Source organism: Thunnus thynnus, chromosome 21 (genome assembly GCF_963924715.1).
Source record: "Thunnus thynnus chromosome 21, fThuThy2.1, whole genome shotgun sequence".
Taxonomy (NCBI): domain Eukaryota; kingdom Metazoa; phylum Chordata; class Actinopteri; order Scombriformes; family Scombridae; genus Thunnus; species Thunnus thynnus.
Window position 1 is genome coordinate 10,507,751 of NC_089537.1, and position 20,186 is coordinate 10,527,936.

At 39.5% G+C, this 20,186-nt stretch overlaps 2 protein-coding genes across 9 annotated transcripts; one reads left to right on the forward strand and one right to left on the reverse strand.

Annotated features, from left to right (window-relative positions):
- Window positions 1-8,844: 8,844 nt before the first annotated feature.
- On the forward strand, window positions 8,845-12,832 carry si:ch73-174h16.4 (leucine-rich repeat-containing protein 14). Of its 2 annotated transcripts, none has more exons than XM_067577906.1 (4): window positions 8,845-9,001; window positions 9,121-9,444; window positions 9,759-10,619; window positions 11,105-12,832. In XM_067577906.1, the coding sequence occupies exons 2-4, from the start codon at window positions 9,167-9,169 to the stop codon at window positions 11,670-11,672; spliced, it is 1,707 nt and encodes a 568-aa protein (XP_067434007.1). In that variant the 5' UTR covers window positions 8,845-9,001; window positions 9,121-9,166; the 3' UTR covers window positions 11,673-12,832. The 2 variants fall into 2 exon arrangements, with proteins under 2 accessions (XP_067434007.1, XP_067434008.1); XM_067577907.1 differs by having other exon boundaries at window positions 8,845-8,976.
- Window positions 12,830-19,529, reverse strand: wdr97 (WD repeat domain 97). 7 transcript variants are annotated; one of them, XM_067577903.1, is made up of 20 exons: window positions 19,297-19,529; window positions 18,627-19,213; window positions 18,425-18,546; window positions 17,602-18,322; window positions 17,348-17,496; window positions 17,031-17,267; window positions 16,835-16,925; window positions 16,362-16,494; window positions 16,187-16,239; window positions 16,011-16,092; window positions 15,767-15,922; window positions 15,213-15,407; window positions 14,892-15,014; window positions 14,622-14,801; window positions 14,338-14,532; window positions 14,130-14,251; window positions 13,857-14,025; window positions 13,355-13,527; window positions 13,210-13,274; window positions 12,830-13,113 (listed from the first exon to the last, which is right to left on the reverse strand). In XM_067577903.1, exons 1-20 carry the CDS (start codon window positions 19,447-19,449, stop codon window positions 12,932-12,934), a joined length of 3,888 nt encoding a protein of 1,295 aa, XP_067434004.1. In that variant the 5' UTR covers window positions 19,450-19,529; the 3' UTR covers window positions 12,830-12,931. The 7 variants fall into 7 exon arrangements, with proteins under 7 accessions (XP_067434004.1, XP_067434003.1, XP_067434001.1 ...); XM_067577902.1 differs by having other exon boundaries at window positions 15,767-15,925; XM_067577900.1 differs by having other exon boundaries at window positions 16,011-16,107.
- Between the last annotated feature and the right edge of the window lie 657 nt (window positions 19,530-20,186).

The window sequence follows — 20,186 nt, forward strand, 5'->3', positions numbered from 1 at the left end:
GACTTTTATAAACATAACTGTTCTTACCTCCACTGTTTTTTTTCTGGTTATACTGTGTAAAGTTTGCTCATGTCAGCAGTTAGTTTCAGTTGGGTGTTGTGTTGCTATAGTAACCCCTACTGGCACAGTTTTATAGCAGTTTAACTGACATTTTAACAACCACCATTTTCTCAGATCTGTGACCAAGCAAATATTGACAATCACCTTTTATGTAATCCCAAAATTCCCCTGTATTCCCCCTTAAATTACTTACAGCTGTTTTGTGATTGTTGATTTTAGTTTTTCTGCAATCCGTTTATTACCAACCTACTACTAGCCTTGTGCTAACTGTCTGGGGCTAATATGTTGCTAATAGAACATTCTAGCTTAAGTAACTGTTAGCTAGCTACTTACAATCCTCCTTGGGCACAATAAAATACTTGACAAACTCTAAAGCTGTGAAAACCAGAGCCTTATGTAGTAAATTTGATCTGTAATTAATTTAATTTAATTTGTTCATTTACTTTTTATTTTTATTTCTTTATCTCTAAATGTATTATTTTTTATATGTACCATGATCTTTGCACTATCTCAAGGATACATTACCTTGTTGTTGGAATGGTAAACCTGTTCCATTGTGTAATAAAGTTTGAAAAAACTGTTGGCTAGCTAATTTACTTTCAGGCTAACTGTTATGTAGTGTTATTTTACTCTTTCATGTTTACTGTTTGCTACCAGATGTTAATGTGATCCTTCACTTTCTATAAGGACTTAATGTTTGGCATGAGGGGCAAGCTCACTATTTTGACAGCTAGCTGTCTATATTTTTGTGAATCCAGTTTCCATTTCACTGTTAACTCACTTTTACAATTCCTTTGGTCTGATGCTAACTCTTTTTTAGCTAGCTGTTATGGTATCTCATCTTTCCCTAATGTGTAATCACTATCATTGAATCAAATACAGTTTCATAACTGCTTAAAAACTTAAGCTAACTGCTGTCTTCAACCCTTATTGGAATTGTGTTTAGCTCACTGCATAGCTTGCTAGCTACATGCATTACTCAATTTTTCACTTGTATTAAATAAAGATGTTCAACAAGTTCCAGTTCCACCTCTGATGAATATTTTACTTGAAATATACACTTCATGATTGTGCACTGTAAAAAAAAAAATTCTAAAAAAACGGTAAAAAGTCTGGCAGCAAAAGTTGCCAAACACTTACTGTCAAATAACAGTAAAAAACCTTTAGTTATTCTACAGAGATTCGTTTTAAAAATAAGGATATTCACTTTGGACATTGTCTACATTTTTTGATTTTTTGAAGATTGCAGAACTACCTTAAAATTACCTAATTTAAATGAGGACTCTTGTTTTCATACAGTAATTTTTAGTAAATTCATAGGATTATCCAATCCATCCACAAGAACTCCCCATCAAAGTACAGACTTCTGGATGTAAAACACAGAAAAATTATGTAAAATTGCATTCAAATTACCCTCCTTTCACACCCACTAATGGTATCTTGAGAGCTTTAAGCTTTTATTTTATGTGATTATCCAATCTATTTACAGTAAATCCCTGGTAAATGTTGGTTTTATACTGTACAAAAAAAATAAGATCATGTAATAATAGTTTACAAAAACATAATTTTAATAATCATTACTTTATATAAACATTATTTGACAGTAATTACAAGCAACTCTCCAATATATTTACAGGCTTTTGTCATAAATGTATGGGGTATACATTATATAAACATTTTTTGACAGTAATTAAAATCAACTCTCCAATATATTTACAAGCTTTTCCCATTAATGTATAGGGTTTACTTTATATAAACATTATTTGACAGTAATTGCAAGCAACTCACCAATATATCTACAGACATTTCACATTATAGTATGGGGTTCTGAATGTACAAAAACCAGAAGGTCTATGTAAAAGTGCCTTTATATCAACTTCTTTTACACTGAATAAATATATACATTTTTCTACTGACATTTACAATATTGTGCAATCCATTCAATACAGATCCCCATTTGAGATGTATGAGATTTTAAGATGTTTAATAACCAGAATGTATCATAAAATTACCTTTTACTGCTTGCTTTACAAAGTAATTCACTATTTTTACAGTGTTATCCTTCAAGTTTCAGAATTAATAAACCAATAAACAGCCATATTGAATTATAATGTGGGTCTGAAGCTGATCAACCCAATAAGAGCTCAAACAGAATACTTTACTAGAATGTATTTATTTTTTTCTCATTCAGATTACTTCAACAGACATCAATGGAAGCACAAACAGTTTTGTACATTGTGTCAGTACGATGTCCCATCCCATCCCATGCTCTAAGATGGTTCAAAATGTAAGTGAACATGAACAAATCTCTCCCAAATCCAAAAATTATTTCACTGAAATTCAAATTTGTGATGTCATCTGATAATGTCTGGAGCTTTTCCAAAAACAATGAATTGAGAAAGATGTTATAGATGACACTGAGAACATCCAGGTGGATGTTCTGAGTATACGGTATGGTTGGGCCGATGGCTGATGCCAACGTCCATCGCCAATGGCTGACAGTCATCAACCACTGAGCTTCTACCATCATAACATCGTGATTTAAAAGCCCCACTGGCGCCTGTCCATCTTTTCATCTCCGCTCAGAAGACACACACTCACACATGCATGGATCGATCAGCCCTGCCTGTGGTGAAACAGAGAGGAGAGAAACTTAGCACAACCATAAATGACAGCAAAATGCAGTAATTTATCCCATGCGATATCATCGTCCATCGCAATGTTTCACTGTGGACATCATCATATGCCAATTCTGTGGACATCGCCCAAGCCTAGTATACAGGTACATTTTCTGTTTCAGATATGAAAGGTTACTACTTTCCTTACTTTTTGTGCTATGTTTATATGCTTTAGTTTTTCTTCCATTTTTAAGCTTTGCTACAATAAGAACAAAGAAAAGTGGACAGATGAGTAAATTGGAAAACATTTTGAAAAAAATTTTGCTCAAAAAAAAATTATCCTCGGTTTTATAGCCACAACAGTAGCGACGGAGTAGTCTGCAGCAGAGCCTATGTAAGCCATGTCGACCGTTTTTGTAATTACTCTCATTGCCAGAAGGGGGAGACAAAAGTCCCGCAGTTGGGCTTTAACTGTATGAATACATATTTTTGAAGGTATATCAACTGTGTACAATCTGTAACAATTATTGTATTGATTGATCCAACTATACTTAGAAGAGCCCTTGCTTGTGGGTTGTCTTGCCATGCAGTGAGGGTTCATGTTCAGCCTGGTTGAAAGGCTCCTACAGTGCTTAAACAGGCATGGTTGGCCCCTCTGTTAACCCCTCTTCAAATAACTGCTAAGCTAAATACAAGTCCTACTCTACTGCTAGGAGTTGGCAGACTACTATACCAACACCTGTGATTTATTCATGTCTACATAATTACAAACAGACAAGGGACATAATGTCAACCCTTAAGAGATCTTTCAGTCTCCACAACCAGGATGGAACATAGGATACAACAAACACACATTTTATCACCATTTGATTTTGATATGTAGCCCCAACACCAATATGCTGTGCATCAAGACCTAACTACAATAGCTCTCTTTAGCCTCAAATAGCCTCTATAAGTGGCATGTTCTGAAGAATGATGGCAGTGTACACACAATATATAAAAAATATCCCTCTGAAGAAAACTGTTAGATGGATATATTGGATAGTTGCTTGTAATTACTGCCAAATACTTTTTATATACAGTAAATCTCATACATTAATTGGAAAAGTCTGTAGATACATTGGATAGTTGCTTGCAATTACTTTCAAATAATGTTTATATAAGGTAATGATTATTAAAATTATGTTTTTGTAAGCCATTTTTGTATGATGCTATTTTTTTGTACAGTATAAAACCAATATTTACCAGGAATTTACTGGAAATAGATTAGATAATCACATACAATTAATGCCTAAAGCTCTCAAGATACCATTAATGGATGTGCTTTGATGTGGCAGTCTTAAGGATAAATTGGATAATTCTATGAATTTACAAAAGAATACTGTATAAAACAAGCCTTTATTTAAATTAGATAATTTTAAGGTATTTCTTTAATGTTTTTCATTTTTTGTGCAGATTTATGCATTTGTTTTATACATTTTTACATTCTAGCAATATTTTATATTTTTTTTAATTTTTATTTTACAACAGTTGGACTGTAAAAATGCAGATAATAAAAAATAATTTACTGTTTTTTTATGGCATTTACACTTAATGTATTAGGGTAAACATGCATGAATACCAGTCTGGTAGTTTTCTCCTTCCTCTTAAAATCTTTTGAATTCTTGAAAATTATGGTACCACTGCAACAATAGTCTTGATTGAAGAAAAATTGGGATAATACAGCAGAGACCATGACACCATCAAAACAGGAGGATTTGCTCCTGCCCCTGCTTACATCTCATAAAGTGTTATAATATGATGTTGGAAAGTTTATATGAAAGACAAGTAATGAGATGGACCAAGATCTCTGCAGGTCATCTGACAGGATTGCAGCACTAAATCAAGTAAAAGCATTGTGTGTCTGTGTTCGTGTATTAAAATCAGTGTACACCTGTGCCCTCTTTGAAATGAGTCCTTCAGCTTCTCTAAATAATGGAAAGTGATTACATTCACACACAAAGCATCAATTACTGCTATGACATAAATTTAAAGCCTGAGCAAGCAGCACACAATTTAAATTTCTTGCGTGATATGAATCTAGTTATTAACAGTATTCATCATCATCATCATCATAATCAGACTCAACAGTCCCAAACAAAAATGCTTCTAAGGTCAGGCATGATGATGGATTGTTTTTGTTTCACAGCTTCATCTGAACCAGTAGCTGCTTGGCTTATATAATTAGCAAGTATTTTAATATCAGTAACAGCTCACAAAGTAGAAAGACGCTATAGCAAACATGCAATAAGAAAAAGTCAAATGGAGATTGGTAGGAATAATAGGCAAACAAACGAAGAATATAATAACCTACAAACTTGCAGTTCATCGACCTGCTGGATGACAAAAGCATTTAACACCTGCTTCCTGTTATGTAATTACAAACATCTGTCTTGTCTGTTATATTTGACAAAGAACTAGGATGAACTAGAATGTGTATTTTCTGAAGAAATGCAAGTGATTGCTGCTATCTGACTAAAATACCAGATGCAACTGCTGCAAGCTGCATTTTCTCTTGATATTGTAGAGCCACCTTCAGGTGAGGTTATATAAAAGCCATGTTCAAAACAGTATGCAGCAAGTGAGTGACGTGCATATCTATCTTCATCATGGTTTGAATTGTTTGGTTTAAATTGTTTTAATATTGACCACCTGACTCCTCTAACACAATGTTTAAAAAGACACATAATAGCCTCTATCATGAAAATTGTCCAGACAAAAAGTGTGTGTATGTGTGTGTGTGTGTGTGTGTGTGTGTGTGTGGGTGTGTATTGTGTATGAAACCTGAAGCCACTGAAGGTTTGAATGTACTTACAGTTAAAAGGAAGAGAGAGAGAATCTCAGTCGGCTGATTGGAACCAGCTGTGTGTCTCTGTTGTGTCTGCATTTTCTTAAAAAGAGCAGTCTTACCAGGAGCAGGAATCAAACCCACAACCTTGTAATCTCATAGGGAAACTGCTCCAAAAGTACAGAAGGTACATAACTTTGAATATTGAAAGGTTGCTGAACATTTTAAAGTTTGAACGGGGTCTGTAGGCCAACATATGTCTGGGCACGTGAGTTTCTAAGTTACGAAGAGTTTCCAACTTTCCAATTGAGGTCTATCATTCCTCCCATGGACTGACATTATAAATTTTAATATTTTAAATGTAAATATGCTCGAACAATGTAATAGCACCTGCAGCAATCACACAAAGAGAATGAACTGTTTGCGGATGTGGTAGGATAGAGGGGCTTCAGAGTGCAGTCAGCTTGCATGATCCTTTAGCGCCATCTAGTGATATATCTACTTAAACTTGTTTGAGGAAACTATACATTAAGAACAAGCCACATTTTGTACTTTTGATGTAACATATTTCAGTCCTGCTTGTAAGTCCTCCCTGTAAACTCAGATGTACAGAAGGATTGATTTATTGTCTGAAGAATGTATAGAAGGGTGACAAATTGAAGGAAAAACCAACATAAAGTGTCTTAGTAAGGTTTTGGGCCACCATGTGCCACCAGAACAGCTTCATTGCGCCTTGGCAATGATTCTACAGTCACTGAACTCTACTGGAAGGATGAACACCATTCTTGGGTACGTGCCTATTCCCATATTTATTCTCCACTTAGTCCATGTACTACTAAAGTAGTAGGTGTGCTAGTTGTCCCATTTCACCCCCAGATACTCAAGCTAATGCTCACATCTTTTTGGTTTCTCAATTTGTTTTTCAGTCTGTTGAAGAAGAAATGCTACGTAAAGCTGCAACAAATCACACTGGTTAGATCTTGTTTGTCATGTTTGTCTCGGTGGCAGTCAGTTTACTCCATAAAACAGAAGTTCACTAGTGTGACTCAAGGTAAGTTTTTGAAGTACAGACCTAATGATATATTAACATTGATGAAATGGAATGTTTTATGATAAATAAATCTGACGTACAGACCTTATGATATATCTTTGGCCCCAGCAGCAGCACCATGCAGTGGTTTGTTCCAGACCTCTTTTATCATTGGTCCAGCAAACTATTTTTCAGTTTTTACACATTTTTGGACAACTCTGCAGAAAGAGAAAACACAAGATTAATGAAATCCACAGATTAGTGCTTACTTTACTGAAAAACATGTTATTATAGATAATAATAGATTAAACTACCCACCAAAGCTATAACAACTCACTATACTATTTACACATTAATCCATCAATGATATAATATCAAACTTACAAAGTTTTTCTTCTACTTTTACTTTTGATACTTAAAGTACATTTAGCTGGTAATGCTTCTGCATTTTTTGATGCAGGATGTTTACTTGCAATGTAGTATTTTTACTTAGTGGTACTGCTACATTTACTTAAGCAAAGGGAATACCTCTTTCTCAACAGCATAGTCAGCATAGTCCTAATGTTGTCATGTCACCATGCTGAAATCTACTGTAGGTTAAGGTTCGTTCTGCTAAACTTGGCAGTGGTGACAGTTCCTCGTTGACATGTCTGATAAGTTGAACTCCATGTTCACGTTTTTGCATAAGAGCATTTCCTAGTATCGCCTCCCTAAATAGATGCATCGTTTGGAAGGATTTAGAGCTTGTTGTTCAGTATTGTAAAGCCCTGAATCTACAGACCATCTACAGAGCAGTACTGTGTGTAAAAAAAATGACCAATAAAAGTTTTATACCAAAAAAAGTATAAAATTGAGAATAAAATAACCCAAAATAAACTTCAAATACAGAGCATCCAATCTTTATTGGAATTTATTTTATTTTATTTTTTATTATAACAGCTCTATTGAGCCAAGTATACAGCAGAACAGCACCTTATGTGTAAAACTGGCATCTATAAACACATGAGGGAGACTAAAGGCTGTAATAAAAGAAAAAAGAAATAGTTAAATAAATATCTTGTAAAGCTTACAGGAGTGTTTTTGTTCATACATTCAGATATAGAAGAGATGTGTTGTTTTATATGGAGAGTCAACTCTGAAAGGTTTGGCTTTTTGCGTACATTTTTTTTGATTTGATATGATATGACATTCCTGTCATATTCAGTGAATCCAAACAATACATTTTTCCAAAGTAATAAGTAATAATTTACTCCACAGTTGTTTTGTATGAAGGCAAAGACCCAAAATAAATGTGCTAGTGTTTCTCTGAGCTCTCCACAAAAGATATAATTTAGATCAGTCTTTCTTGATCACAGAGGACCCAGTGTTTTTTTATTGCTTAATTTTTATTGAAACTTTATAAATCATAACACACTCCATTTCATCACAGTCCAAATGTTTGAGCATTATGAATTAAAATGATAATAAAGGCAATTCTATGTTTTCAAAAATATTATTATAATAACTGATTGAACATGTACTCTTTTTGTTTTGAAGAAATTTTAGAGAGTTCAAAAAATATGTGAAATCATGTGGGAACAGAGAAAATAATGTAAATGTCTTTGAAAATCGACATTTGTCAATAAAAAATGTGCATGAACAATTAAATCAATTTTAGGTTCCTTACATTCAAAATACATAACATATAGAAATTACATATAATAATCTCTCTCTCTCTCTCTCTCTCTCTCTCTCTCTCTCTCTCTCTCTCTCTTAATTAGTTAATTGTTTTGGGATGTTCATCACCCTGGGCGGTTTAGATGGTTAACCACACCTGCCATCATAGAGCTTGTCAGCCTACTGGTGTACATGATATATAAATATGGGTGTGCTCCCTTTTTTTTTTTTTTTAACCATTCTGACCTGACGAAGATCCAGGTAGGATCGGTGTCATCATTAAACCTTTGTGGCTTGGAGTAAGTGTGCAAGCGTCACCTTTTTTTTTCCATTTCATATGATAGAAATGACAACTAAAATCTGACCAAAATTTGGCAACAAAGATATAATTGATGAAAAGATGAGTGAGTGATTCATTTTCATTTTTTTACAAAAAACTACAGTTAGCACGTACATTAGCAAAAACACAAACATTAGTGAGATATATGTTATGTAGGATTTTGAAATGTATTTCTCGCCTCATTGGGTATACTGAATATAAATGGTAATGACCAAGTTTTATTCCGATTAATATTCAATTAAGTGATTTCAAGAGAACCAATCGATGCTTTAAATTCTACAGTCGTGACGAATCCCCAGTACGTGCTACGTCACGGGCATGCGTCAGTGTAAAGTGTAAACATTCCTGCACCAGCAGTAGCTTCCTCAGTTTGTAGAGATAGCTAACATGAAGTGCCAGCGTTTAATATTTCAACCGCGAAAGGTTTCCAGTCGTCGCTGCATAGGTTATTACTGTTAATAATAATCCAAGTACGTATCACATGGTGTGATAAACTCTTTTTTGGGCTTTACAACAACGCATCGAATTACTATCGTAAAGCTAATCTCAGCTAGCTAATAACTATCAGATGTGTTTCGTTATTTTACAGAGAAGTTAGACGCAACATCACTTCGGGTCTTCAGCTAAAAGCTTCAATGGTGCTGTCTTTGGTGAGCCTTTGTGCCAGGGAGGTGGTGAGTGACCACAGCTCGTCGCCCTCCTGGCTGAGGTGGGTACCCAGGGAGCTGTACAGACCGCTGCTGGAGGCCGCCTTCTCCGGCAGCAGACCGCTGGCTGTGGGCGAGCTGGTTCAGAGATGGCCTGAACGCACCCTGCGTGTCGGAGGACGGAGGAAACAGGGGCAAACAGCCCCAAACCGACTTTGTATCCAGGCTTTGTTACTTGCAGTTGTCAGAGGACTCTCGGATCAAAGGTGAGGAGTAGTTTAAGCTATCTTTTGTGTTTGGATCATTTTGTTTCCGTTAAATAATCAGAATTAGCAGCAAGTACAAGGAAGTCAGTGTGGTTGAGTATTATTAAACTATGTGTGTATTAACAGAATATACTATATATAAAAACAAATCTATATACATCTACACAGCATACGCAATATGAATTAGACTTTTGCTGTTCTTGTTAAAGATGGCTATTGCCTGGGGAAAGAAGCTGTGGAGGTGGAGGGTGGTCCTTGTTCTTGGGGCTCTCAGTCTGTTTTTGTTACATCTCAGACCTTTTCCTCTTTCCTAGGTGTGCACTGCAAGTTGTGGACCTCTGCGGACTGCAAGGAGATGAGGGAGGGATGGGAGACCCGATGGGTGGCTGGTCTCTGACTGTAGCTCTCTGCACCATGGTTGTTCAGGCCAGGGCTGGAGCACAGAGGGCACAAAGGAGAGAAGGAGAGCGGGAGAGGAAAAGGTTCTCAGCTCTGGAGAGAGAAAAGGATGTGAAGAGAGAGAGGGGGCAGAGGAAATGGGGAAAGGAACCAAATGGCGAAGAGGCAAACACAGACAATATGGAGCTGGTCATAAATGAGAGGGAGAGGATGCAATCATCAGGGGTTCTGGGTGAAGAGGAGTTGATCAAGGGAGTAAGGAGGAGGATGGAGACAGAGAGGAAAAGAGGGAGCTCAGTGATGGGTGTAGCAGCCAGCAGAAAGGATAGTGAGGAAAAAGATATGGATGGCGATGTGTTTGTGCATGTGAGAGCTGATCTTTTTGTCAACGCTCGCTCATGGGAGCGCGTTCGCGTGGCTCTGAGCACAATGGGACCCCTCAAGCTTCAGTGCAGGTACCTCCGTGTGGAGGAGATTTCAGTTTCAAGCATCAGGAGCCTGCTAGAGCTTCTGCCACGCCAGGGTCTTCTGGGGGTCGATGTTCGCTACAGCAGCCTTGGGGTGGCTGGCTTGGCTGAGCTGCTGCCTCTGATCGCTACCTTCCCTGCACTGAACTCCCTTCGCCTGCACTACTGTAATTTGGATTTTCGCAGAGACCACCCTGGCCAAGAAGAGGCACTGAGGGACCTGTCACAGGGTTTGACGCAGCTGCAACAACTGCGACGCCTCAGTCTCACTGCACTGCGCTTACCTGGACAACTGCGTGTGCTACTCAGGTATGGCATGGAATCCCTGTTACATGAGTGTTTTTTTCCTGACTCATATACCATTAAAATATTATTTTTTCTTTTAAAATAGTATCTGACTTAATCCATTCTTAGACTACAAGCTCATAAGTGTGTAGCATTTTATTTTGGTCCAACTTTAGATGTAGGAATATAGAGTTAATAATAGAGCTGAAGTAATTTATTTGAAACTACACAAATATATTATTTGGAAGTATATAAAGAAGTACATTAACTGTTGTAACTTATTTATTTTCTTCTGGTTCTGATTTTTGAAGCAAATCCCTATAAATTACTGTAGGTCATATAAAACAAGAAATTTGGAGACGCCACCTTGGGTTTTAGGAAATTGTGATGGGCATTTTTCATGTCATACTGAAAGACAGAGATTGATGACAGAACACTAACAATTAGATGTCACGTTTAAAACTCTTGAAACTTAAATGTTCTTCTTTTTCTTCTGTCTTTTGTCGCAGTTCACTGCCTCAGCCTCTAGAGATACTGGAGCTTCCTTATTTGAGCCTGAGTCCAGCCGACTTCTCCTATCTGTCCTGCAGCCATCATGCTTCCACACTGCAGCAGCTGGATCTAAGTGAAAACCGTCTGGATGAAATCACCCTGCCCTCTATTCGCCGCCTCCTCTCTCAGGCCTCTAGCAGCCTGCAGCACCTCTCCTTGAGTGGCTGTGGCCTGACTGACGGCCTGCTGGGGCTCTTGCTGCCTTCACTGGGGGTATGCTCAGCCCTCAAGAGCTTAGCTTTTGCCCTGAACCCGCTCTCCCTGGCTGGCCTCTTGGATCTGGTGAGGACAGCGACAAGAATACCCTCCCTCCGGCATTTGCTGTATCCCAACCCTCTGGAGGACTACCAGCCTGGCCTTCCTGACCTTCCCTCCAGTGCTCAACTCCTAGACTGGCCGCTGGATGAAGCCACAGACATCAACGCGACGAGCAGCCAACTCAACAAGGTGCTGATAGACAGCGGACGCTCTGACCTCTTCCTGACGTGTGACCTACTCAATTATGATAAAGACTTGTTGGACTAGAACAGAGGCCAAGACAATAACACAGGTGCTTTTTGAATTTGCTCATGGACACACAGCAGAGCAATGTACATTAGCCTGACAATCAAATTGTCATGTTAAATATGGTGTATTCTTTTAAAAGTACTTATCCAATTTTTACCTTTTCTTTATCAGCATCTGTCTCATGTCGAAGAATTATTTATTTATGCTTTTTTTCTGTTAAAAACATATAAATGGAACAAAGTAGCAAGACAGCAATCTACAATGCAGACATCAGCCAAGGCTCCGTAATATCCCTGTTACCGTGGCACTAGGGAAAAGGTCATTGGATCAACAAATTGAAGGGTTTATTCTTGTTGGGAGCATGTGATCAGCCGATATTGTGTGTTTATGACTTACGGTTTAGAGGCTAATTTTGAAAATGGATTTCAAGGTTCGGCTCAATGAGCTGACAGCAGAGCGTGAAATAAGGTTTCTTCTTTGTGGAATATGGGAATGTGCAGTTTTCAAGATTTATTGGTCACACGCACTCAGGCAGAAGGAGGTGATGATATAACCTTTACTTCTTGGCAGAGATAATACAGGTATACAACACTTTAATCAAAAGGTCAATCAATATGTTCACTTGACGACCGTATGAATGGAATTGGTGCATATGAATCGCTGCTGATTTTGTACCAAAAATGAGTTCATGCTTTACAATCAGGTCAGCAAGATAGTTGGGAAGTTTACACCCTGTCTGCCTACTTTTCTATATACGAGGTAATTATCCAAATATCTGATGAGCTACTGCGTGCGTACTGCACAGTAACCATTGTTCTCGTATGTTTGAGTGTCTGACTTTATGGTGAATGTTTGCTAAATATTTGCATAATTTTCCTTAAATAGGAAATGATTGTAACTGCAAAATATTTAGGTTCCTCTGACTTGCGTACTTATTGACTGTATTTTGTTTTTTCATTCACTGATGATGTATTCATGTTTGTGCTGCTTTATTTTACAAACTTGTCCTGCTATATTTCTTCAATATGTGTTTAAAAAGGGTAAGGATTATGATTTTTCAACTTTTTTAATGAGTCCTACGTATCACCAGCATCAGGAAATGAACGTACCAAATCACTCTTGTACCACATGAATGCATTTATATGCTGATTCAGACAATAAATCAATCCTACAGCAAAGTTTAAAGAGTCATTTTAATTGCCAAAAGTAACATTTTAATATAATGTTTGTTAGAGCTCATCTGGTGTTAACGGGAATGTTACAGAAGGTAAAAGGCATCATCTATAGTAGTCCACATAAGACTGCTGCTGAATGAAGTAGCGGTGAGGTGAGGCCTTCAGCCAGTCCTCGTCTGAGGAGATGTGAAATGGGCTCAGAGTGACTCGAGGTAACGGCAAAGAGATGAAATTTGGAAAGTGCATGAGAAAGGGGCGACTTCGCAGAGGAGGCAGAATTATACCTGCAAGACAAAATGTATGTGACCTTATAAAACATATATTTATTCCACAAGTGGTATATAATTAGTAGTCTTTGCCGAAGTGAAGTGAAATCTTACCCGGGGGTCTGCGTATCCTGGCCATGCTGTAAGTCTCTCCTAGACGGAGGATTGGTTGGGAGCTACTACACAAATAGACACAACAGTAAAAGATTTGTAGCATCTAATGTACACGGAAGAAACTTCTATATAAGACTTTACATACCAGTCATACAAGGGCAAAAGTACTGTGTTTTTCTGACCAGTGGGTGCGACATATTGGGCCTTTTTGTACTCCTCTTTTTGGACAGAGCAGAAGTAATTCAGCACTTCCACAACGGTGAACGCTGGCGGCTTACACTTTGCTGTACTCTTGAGGAACAGATGCTTGTTATGTCCCTGGTGACATGGTGAGAGAGGAGACCAGAGGGAAAGCAGTTAATCACTTACAGTAGCAATCCCAAACCAGTCAACAGCACCGTCTATGACAAGCTCTCATGTACTCCTATTTACAGGAGTTAAGGTCACAGTAAAGGACATTAGACAGCAGGGAGAGCTGATCGACAGAGGGAGAACCTCTCAGTTTTCAACACCTGTTCCGCTCTTTTGTCACACCCAAAAGTACTTTAATAGAGGGTGAAAATGTATGGGGAATATGTTTTTTTCAGATGTAAAACAAAACATTAAGATAGAGCGATTAAGAGTTAAACGAAACATGTCTTGATTACTTTGTATTTGGTGATCCATAACTCCAGCCAACAATCCGCTCTGCCATGGAGGCTCTTCCAGATGTCAGACTGTTTCTGCAGCTCAGAGTCCCAGCTCTCCAGCTCCGGCCACAGCCACTCCTCAGCCTCATCCACACCTAATGCTGTCAGCATGCGCAGGATTGTCTCCCTATTAATGAGAAAATAAGATGATAAAAACTTCCAGAAAGTTTCAGTTACACATATAAGTGTTGGTATCATGATTGGTTGTTATTTTGATATTGATGGACTCACCGGAGACGCAGTTTTTTATAGGCCAGGAGAGTGAGAAGTTTTATCATGAGATTGTAGTTGGCAGATTTCAGGCGCATCAACAGATTCAACATTTCATAAAGCGTGGCCCGCTCCCCTGCTGACTGAAACACATGAGGAAAAAATAGGTTACGACCTACTGTAATAATGCATCTTTTAAAATAAAGTGAAAGTCTTGGGCATACGATACCATGTTAGGTCTCGCTAATTTGGGCACCAAGTCAATGAGGTCTTGGTAAAGCTTGTCTGTATTCGGTATGAGACCCTGGCTGTGCAGTGCCTGCAGTGCAGCGAGAATCTTAATCTTGGACGGAGCACTGCAGGTGTTTAGATACCGGAGAAGTTGCAGGGAGAAATCCTCTGGAGACAAGCTGCTTGGGATACTCTACACACACACACACATATAGAAATATCAAGAGCAAACCTAACCGCTTTGTGTAATGGTGGATTGCAGATATAATTGCCGTAGGCTACCTTATTATCATGGTACAAGTCTTTAAACCAGCCTGCATCTGTAAACTGTTTGAGGAACGCCGGCACCTCAGGGGTGTGAGCAGGTGGAGTAGGACGAGCAGGTGGAGCAGGACGAGCAGGTGGAGTAGGAGGTTTTAGGGTGGGTTTAGGTTGCTCTTTTGGAGGAATGATCTCCTGAGGCTACAGCAAAGTGCAGATGTACACATAGATGCACACACAGATTAAGTGTTCTTTTGTCTCATGTGAAATTAAATCAATATATGATCTTACCTCTTCCTCCTTCTCCACTATGACAGGTTTCTCTGGGATAACTTTGTCAACCAGTATAACAGGCTGTGGCTTGACTTTCACCGGGGTCTTTGGTTTAGAGTTTATTACTGGAGCCATTTTTTCCTGCAGTTGCAGAAACAGACCAAAACGTATATTCTTCACATACTTCTGTCTAGACAATAGAAGACTTCACATGCAAAGTAATAAGGGAAAGCAAGAATACAACATGAAATGAGATTTATAACACCACATTTTTCAAACTGTCTAGAATATCCCAGAGTGCAGGAGCACGGTCTTCTTTATCATGCTAACACACTTTACCTCGCACTTCTTCTTTTCCACATTCACTGGAATGTTTAATTTAGGGCGGACGACCTTCTCTAATGTAGGGGGTTCGCTGGGGGGTTTGCTGGGGGGTCTGCTGGGTGGTTTGCTGGGGGGTTTGTAGGGCTTTTTCTCATATGGTTCAGGATAAAATGACAGTTTATTTGGGTCAAATGTGTCCTCCAACTCAATCTGAAAACATAGCAACATACCATGAATGATATGGCTCTTTCTCTGACAAATAAAATGTGCAAAACATTCATATATAAAATAGCTGATTTCTGAAAGCTGAGGCACATTGCACATTTGCAGATCATCCTTTAAGATATGTGCAGATTTTTGGACAAAGAAGCTTTTACATTAATGTTGTGTATCCAAAAATTTGTGTCCTATAAGATCTCTGAGCTTATGGTCATAGTAGCAAGCTCCAAACTGCCACAGTGTATTAAAGGGAAGGTCAATGGTGAATTGATCATTAAGCTTATTTACCAAAAGTCTGCATATTCTTGAAACTATTGAAAAGAAAAGTGGGTTTAAGGAGCAGACGGAACCTTAATATTGGCAGGCAACCTATATATTATTTTCATGTAGTGATCAAAGGCCTCTCTCCTGGTTTCCTTTGTACTGGCAGGCTTTTCTTTTTTGCACTTTACTGTGCCTAGTAGGAGAGCAGTAAGGTCCATGTTTGAGGTCACTAAGCCTTCATCCTGCTGGAACGAGAAAAAAGAGAAAAGATTTTCACATAGCTGTTTAGGTACATTTTTCAGTGTGTCATTGATGTGCTGTTTCACACACCTTCTGTCTGCACACGTCTTCAGTCATTAATCGATTGCTGGCAATTGCTTCCTCTTCCTCATCTTTGGCTCTGCTAGTAGTTCTGTTTGCATCGATACTGTTCAGAGCTTATTAGGTCACAACTATGAGTTATTCTTTGCAAGTAATATGAATGAATCTTACTTCATTTTACTTACTTCTTGAGGATAGGAAAGTCAGGAATAGGCTCAGCATTGTAGGTGTAAAGGATCTGTGAATATAAAATGAACATTTTGTTTACATTTTGCAGCTTCGATTAACATCCCAACCATCCATACATCCATCAGCCACACAGCCAACTGACAAGCCACCACATCCAGCTGAGTAAGTCACCATTTGTTGGTAGTTGTGTGGAAGAAAATTTGCACAGCTCATCCTGTACAGGTCCCCTCCGATGGCCAGGAACATTTCTCCTCTAAATCCACTGTAAGCCACACACTCAGGCACTGCATTCAGCTGGAATGTCCTAGAGGGGTCACAAAAATAGACTTACACTATGTGTACATACTATATGACATTATACTGGACATGACCTGAAAGACTATCTGCAGTAGAAAGCAACACAGCTGGTAAAGATGATCAAATTATGAATCTGTTATATTTCAGATTCATATTTTGTCATCTTTAAAGTATTGTCTATTATATATGTATGTACATTGTGTAAATTATTCAAGTATCAATGTACACTTAATTCTAACATCCATGGACTATCATGCACCTTACTACCTTAGCAATGTCCACCTGACTTGCACTATCTATCTATCTATCTATCTATCTATCTATCTATCTATCTAATGAACTCCAACCTGATGAGGCGATTCTCCTCATTCCAGATACGCACTGTCCCATCTAGACTGCTGGACACAAACACCTCCAGATCAGGACACACACACAGCCCTGCAAGAAAACACGCAAAAAATTCACTCACACACATGCAAACAACACACAGCATATAATCAGTTAATATTGAACACAAACACTGCAGTTAGTTGTCTCTGTGACCTGTGAAGTGGTCTAAATGTCCTTCCCTGGGTGGGTGATCAGTCCGTCTCTGGTTGAGCAGGTTGATGTGCGTCAGGCTGTAGGTGCCACTGCTGGGCTCTTGAAAGGTCAGGGCCAGCTGGGGCCCCAGCACTGCCAGGTAGATTTGAGGTTGGCCACAGTGCAGGCTCAGTTGTATGCTGAGACACTCCTTGACGTACGGGTTCACCCTCCACACTACCACTGTCATGTCTTCACCTTGGGGGTGTGTGTTGGGGTAAAGTTAAATGAACACTGACAAGCATAAAAAAAAGCCATGAATTTACACTGGAAGATACCTGAGGAGAGTAGGCAGCCATTCTCAGGGTACGCCTGCAGTGCGGTGACTCTCTGGCCACTGTGTGCTGGCGTCCTGTACAAGACCTTCCCATTATCCAGTTTCAAAACGCTCACACAGCCTCCACTTTGGCCAAGCATTATCAAAAACCTGTCTCAAGTACAGAAATACAATCAAATTTTCTGACATAAAAATTATTTGGCACTATGCAATATTTACTTACTGAGATATACTGAGAACTGAAAAGAAGCTCACTTATTCTTGGCATCATCCAGAGCTGCCTTGTTTCTCTGACTGCATCCTCTTCTCTCCTGCAAACTACTCCAGTCCTCAAGGGCTCCCTGTGTTTCAGCCACATAACTGTAGAGTGCCAGGCAGCAAGCCAGACCAGGGATTGGCAGATTCTGGGCGTCATTTTCTGTCACATGGTCCCTCATCTGCCAGGGGCCCTGGCCTCTCCCATGCCACTCTTGCATTAAAGTGATTGGATTAGTTAATGTGTTGGCCTGGAGCACTGTACCTGCCTCAGTCAGGGCCAACAGAATCTCTTTGTGCAGGCAGTAGTCAGCACACAAAATCCTCTGCTCTGCCTTGAAAGAAGTTAACACTGCTCCTGTTTCTGCAGCCACCAGAGCGATATCACTGTCCCCACTGACACAGAGGACTCGTGTAGGGAAAGGAGGAGGGAAAGGTGAGACTAGGATTTGTCTCAATGAGACTCTTTTGTCACCTCCCAGTTTGCAGTGGAGGGTGTACAAGCTTCTGATGGCCCAGAAGTCCACTCCCTGGTGAGAGAAAGAGAAGAAGGTATCTCCCTTTCTACTGCCGCCAATGCACAATGGAGGGGTTTTCTGTTCTGTGTGTACGCACTCGACCACATCACCCTCCTCCAAATCCCAGCAACGGATCGTGCAATCCACAGAGGCTGATAGCAGCATGTGTAATTCAGAGCAGTAGAACAGTGAGTTCACCACACCTGGACACAAAAAAACCCCAGAAAGCTTAAAAAAATTCAACATTGAGGCCGATTATTAAGAATGAGAGAATTAATGTGGATTGATATATAGAGTATTTTTACCATTATGTCCTACAAAAGCCACACGTAGCTCCCAGTTTGGACCCCAGACTCTGATGGACAGCTCTTGAGATGCAATGATCAAATAGTCCAGGTGAGAGCAGTACGCCATCGCAGTGATATCCCTGTAAAACACAACTTGTTAATATTAATGCTGAAAAATTCCACCACTCGCAATCTGAAAGGTATCACCCTCCACACACACCGTGAGCAAAGATCCTTCTTGTGCTCCAAAACCTTCCCAGCTTTGAGGTCGACCACCGTCACGACTCGCCCACTCACAACGAAGGCCCTGTGGGGCCTGTCAGATCGAGGGGCAGCCAAGGCCATCTGAGTGAAAGTTCTGTTCTCCAGCCCCTCCGTTATCTTCATCTTACACCTCATGAGCATCGCCGACCACACACACACGTTCCCCACACCTGCGGTCACCAGCTCTGTAGAGTGCTCCGCAGCCTGACACATACGTGTGTCCAGAGCATCATGAGCAGCCTCCAGGGGCCGTAAATCCTTATCCAGAAATGTGAAAACAGGCCCCGGGCCCCAGCCCACCAGACAGCCAGACACCTTTGTAGCAGTCAGGCCCATGAATGAGAAACGTGTTGAGTGGAGTAAAGAAGTCCGCTTGTGGCCATCAAGTTTGTAGAGGCAGACTGTGTTGTCTGAGTGGAGGCTAATGAATACTGCTGTGGACTCAGAATACATCATGTAACGCACAGGGCTGTCATAAGAGAAATGTTGAAGGCGGTGGAGGCCGTGGGTGAACACATGCTGCTTGCTCTTTGAGTGTATTGCCTAGAGAGACAGACCAAGAGTATGAGAGCTCTGAAAGTGCACACAGCAGGTCAGCATATAATGAACTAAAGCCACAGCTCTACCTTGCCTGTAGCTTCCTTCACGTCACAGCTGAGCGAATTCTGCTTTCCCAGCTTCCTCCCATTTGATGTCCTTATCCCTTGAGACTGCAGCCTCAGGGTTGGACTAGGAAGGAGCACTGTTGTTGTTCTGCTCTCCTCTCCTGGGGCCACCATCTCCTCAACTTCCTAGGCAGGACCTTTTGCACTTCCTCAATAAAAATGTGCTTTTTGCTTGTGGCTGCTGTATGTGGCATTTAATTTAGTTGACAATAGTTAGTTTATTGTCATATATTGCAACCAGAGTAAAATTCTTGTACCAAAGTACTCTCAGTTTAAAAACAAATTTTATATAACTGCATGGTTTAATGTTATTTCCTTGCCTACTTTAAAAATATTAAAATGTATCATAATAAAAACAAGGATAGTATGTTAGCTAAGCTAATTAAAAAGCTGGAAAGCCTCAAATAATCATCATAAGACAACTAAATCACTCACCTTTTAGCTACTTCTTGGGCTAAATCCTCATATTCACAAACGCTAACCTGCTGTAAATCACTACTATGAAGATTTATACTGCAGGTATCAGTCTAAAACTAAGTTAAACTTTCTGTTTACCTTCCATTAACTAGTTGTTATTTAGCAAGTGCAGCAGCTGGTCTGTATTTTATAGTTAATTTAGCTAAAAACACTGAACTAAGCCAACATAAAGTGCGTTAAAAGTTTAGCTCCCAGCGTCGAAGAGGTCAGGCTTTGTTGCCTGGCAACGCGTCGCTCAGCAACATCCATGGCTGCAGGTCGCACAACTTCAAGCTGCAAAATGGTCTCAGAAAGTCCTTTCTCGCTTTATTTTAAATCAAATAATATTTAAAAAGTGTCCCTGTGGTTAAAAACTGGGTTGTAGCTACCATTGA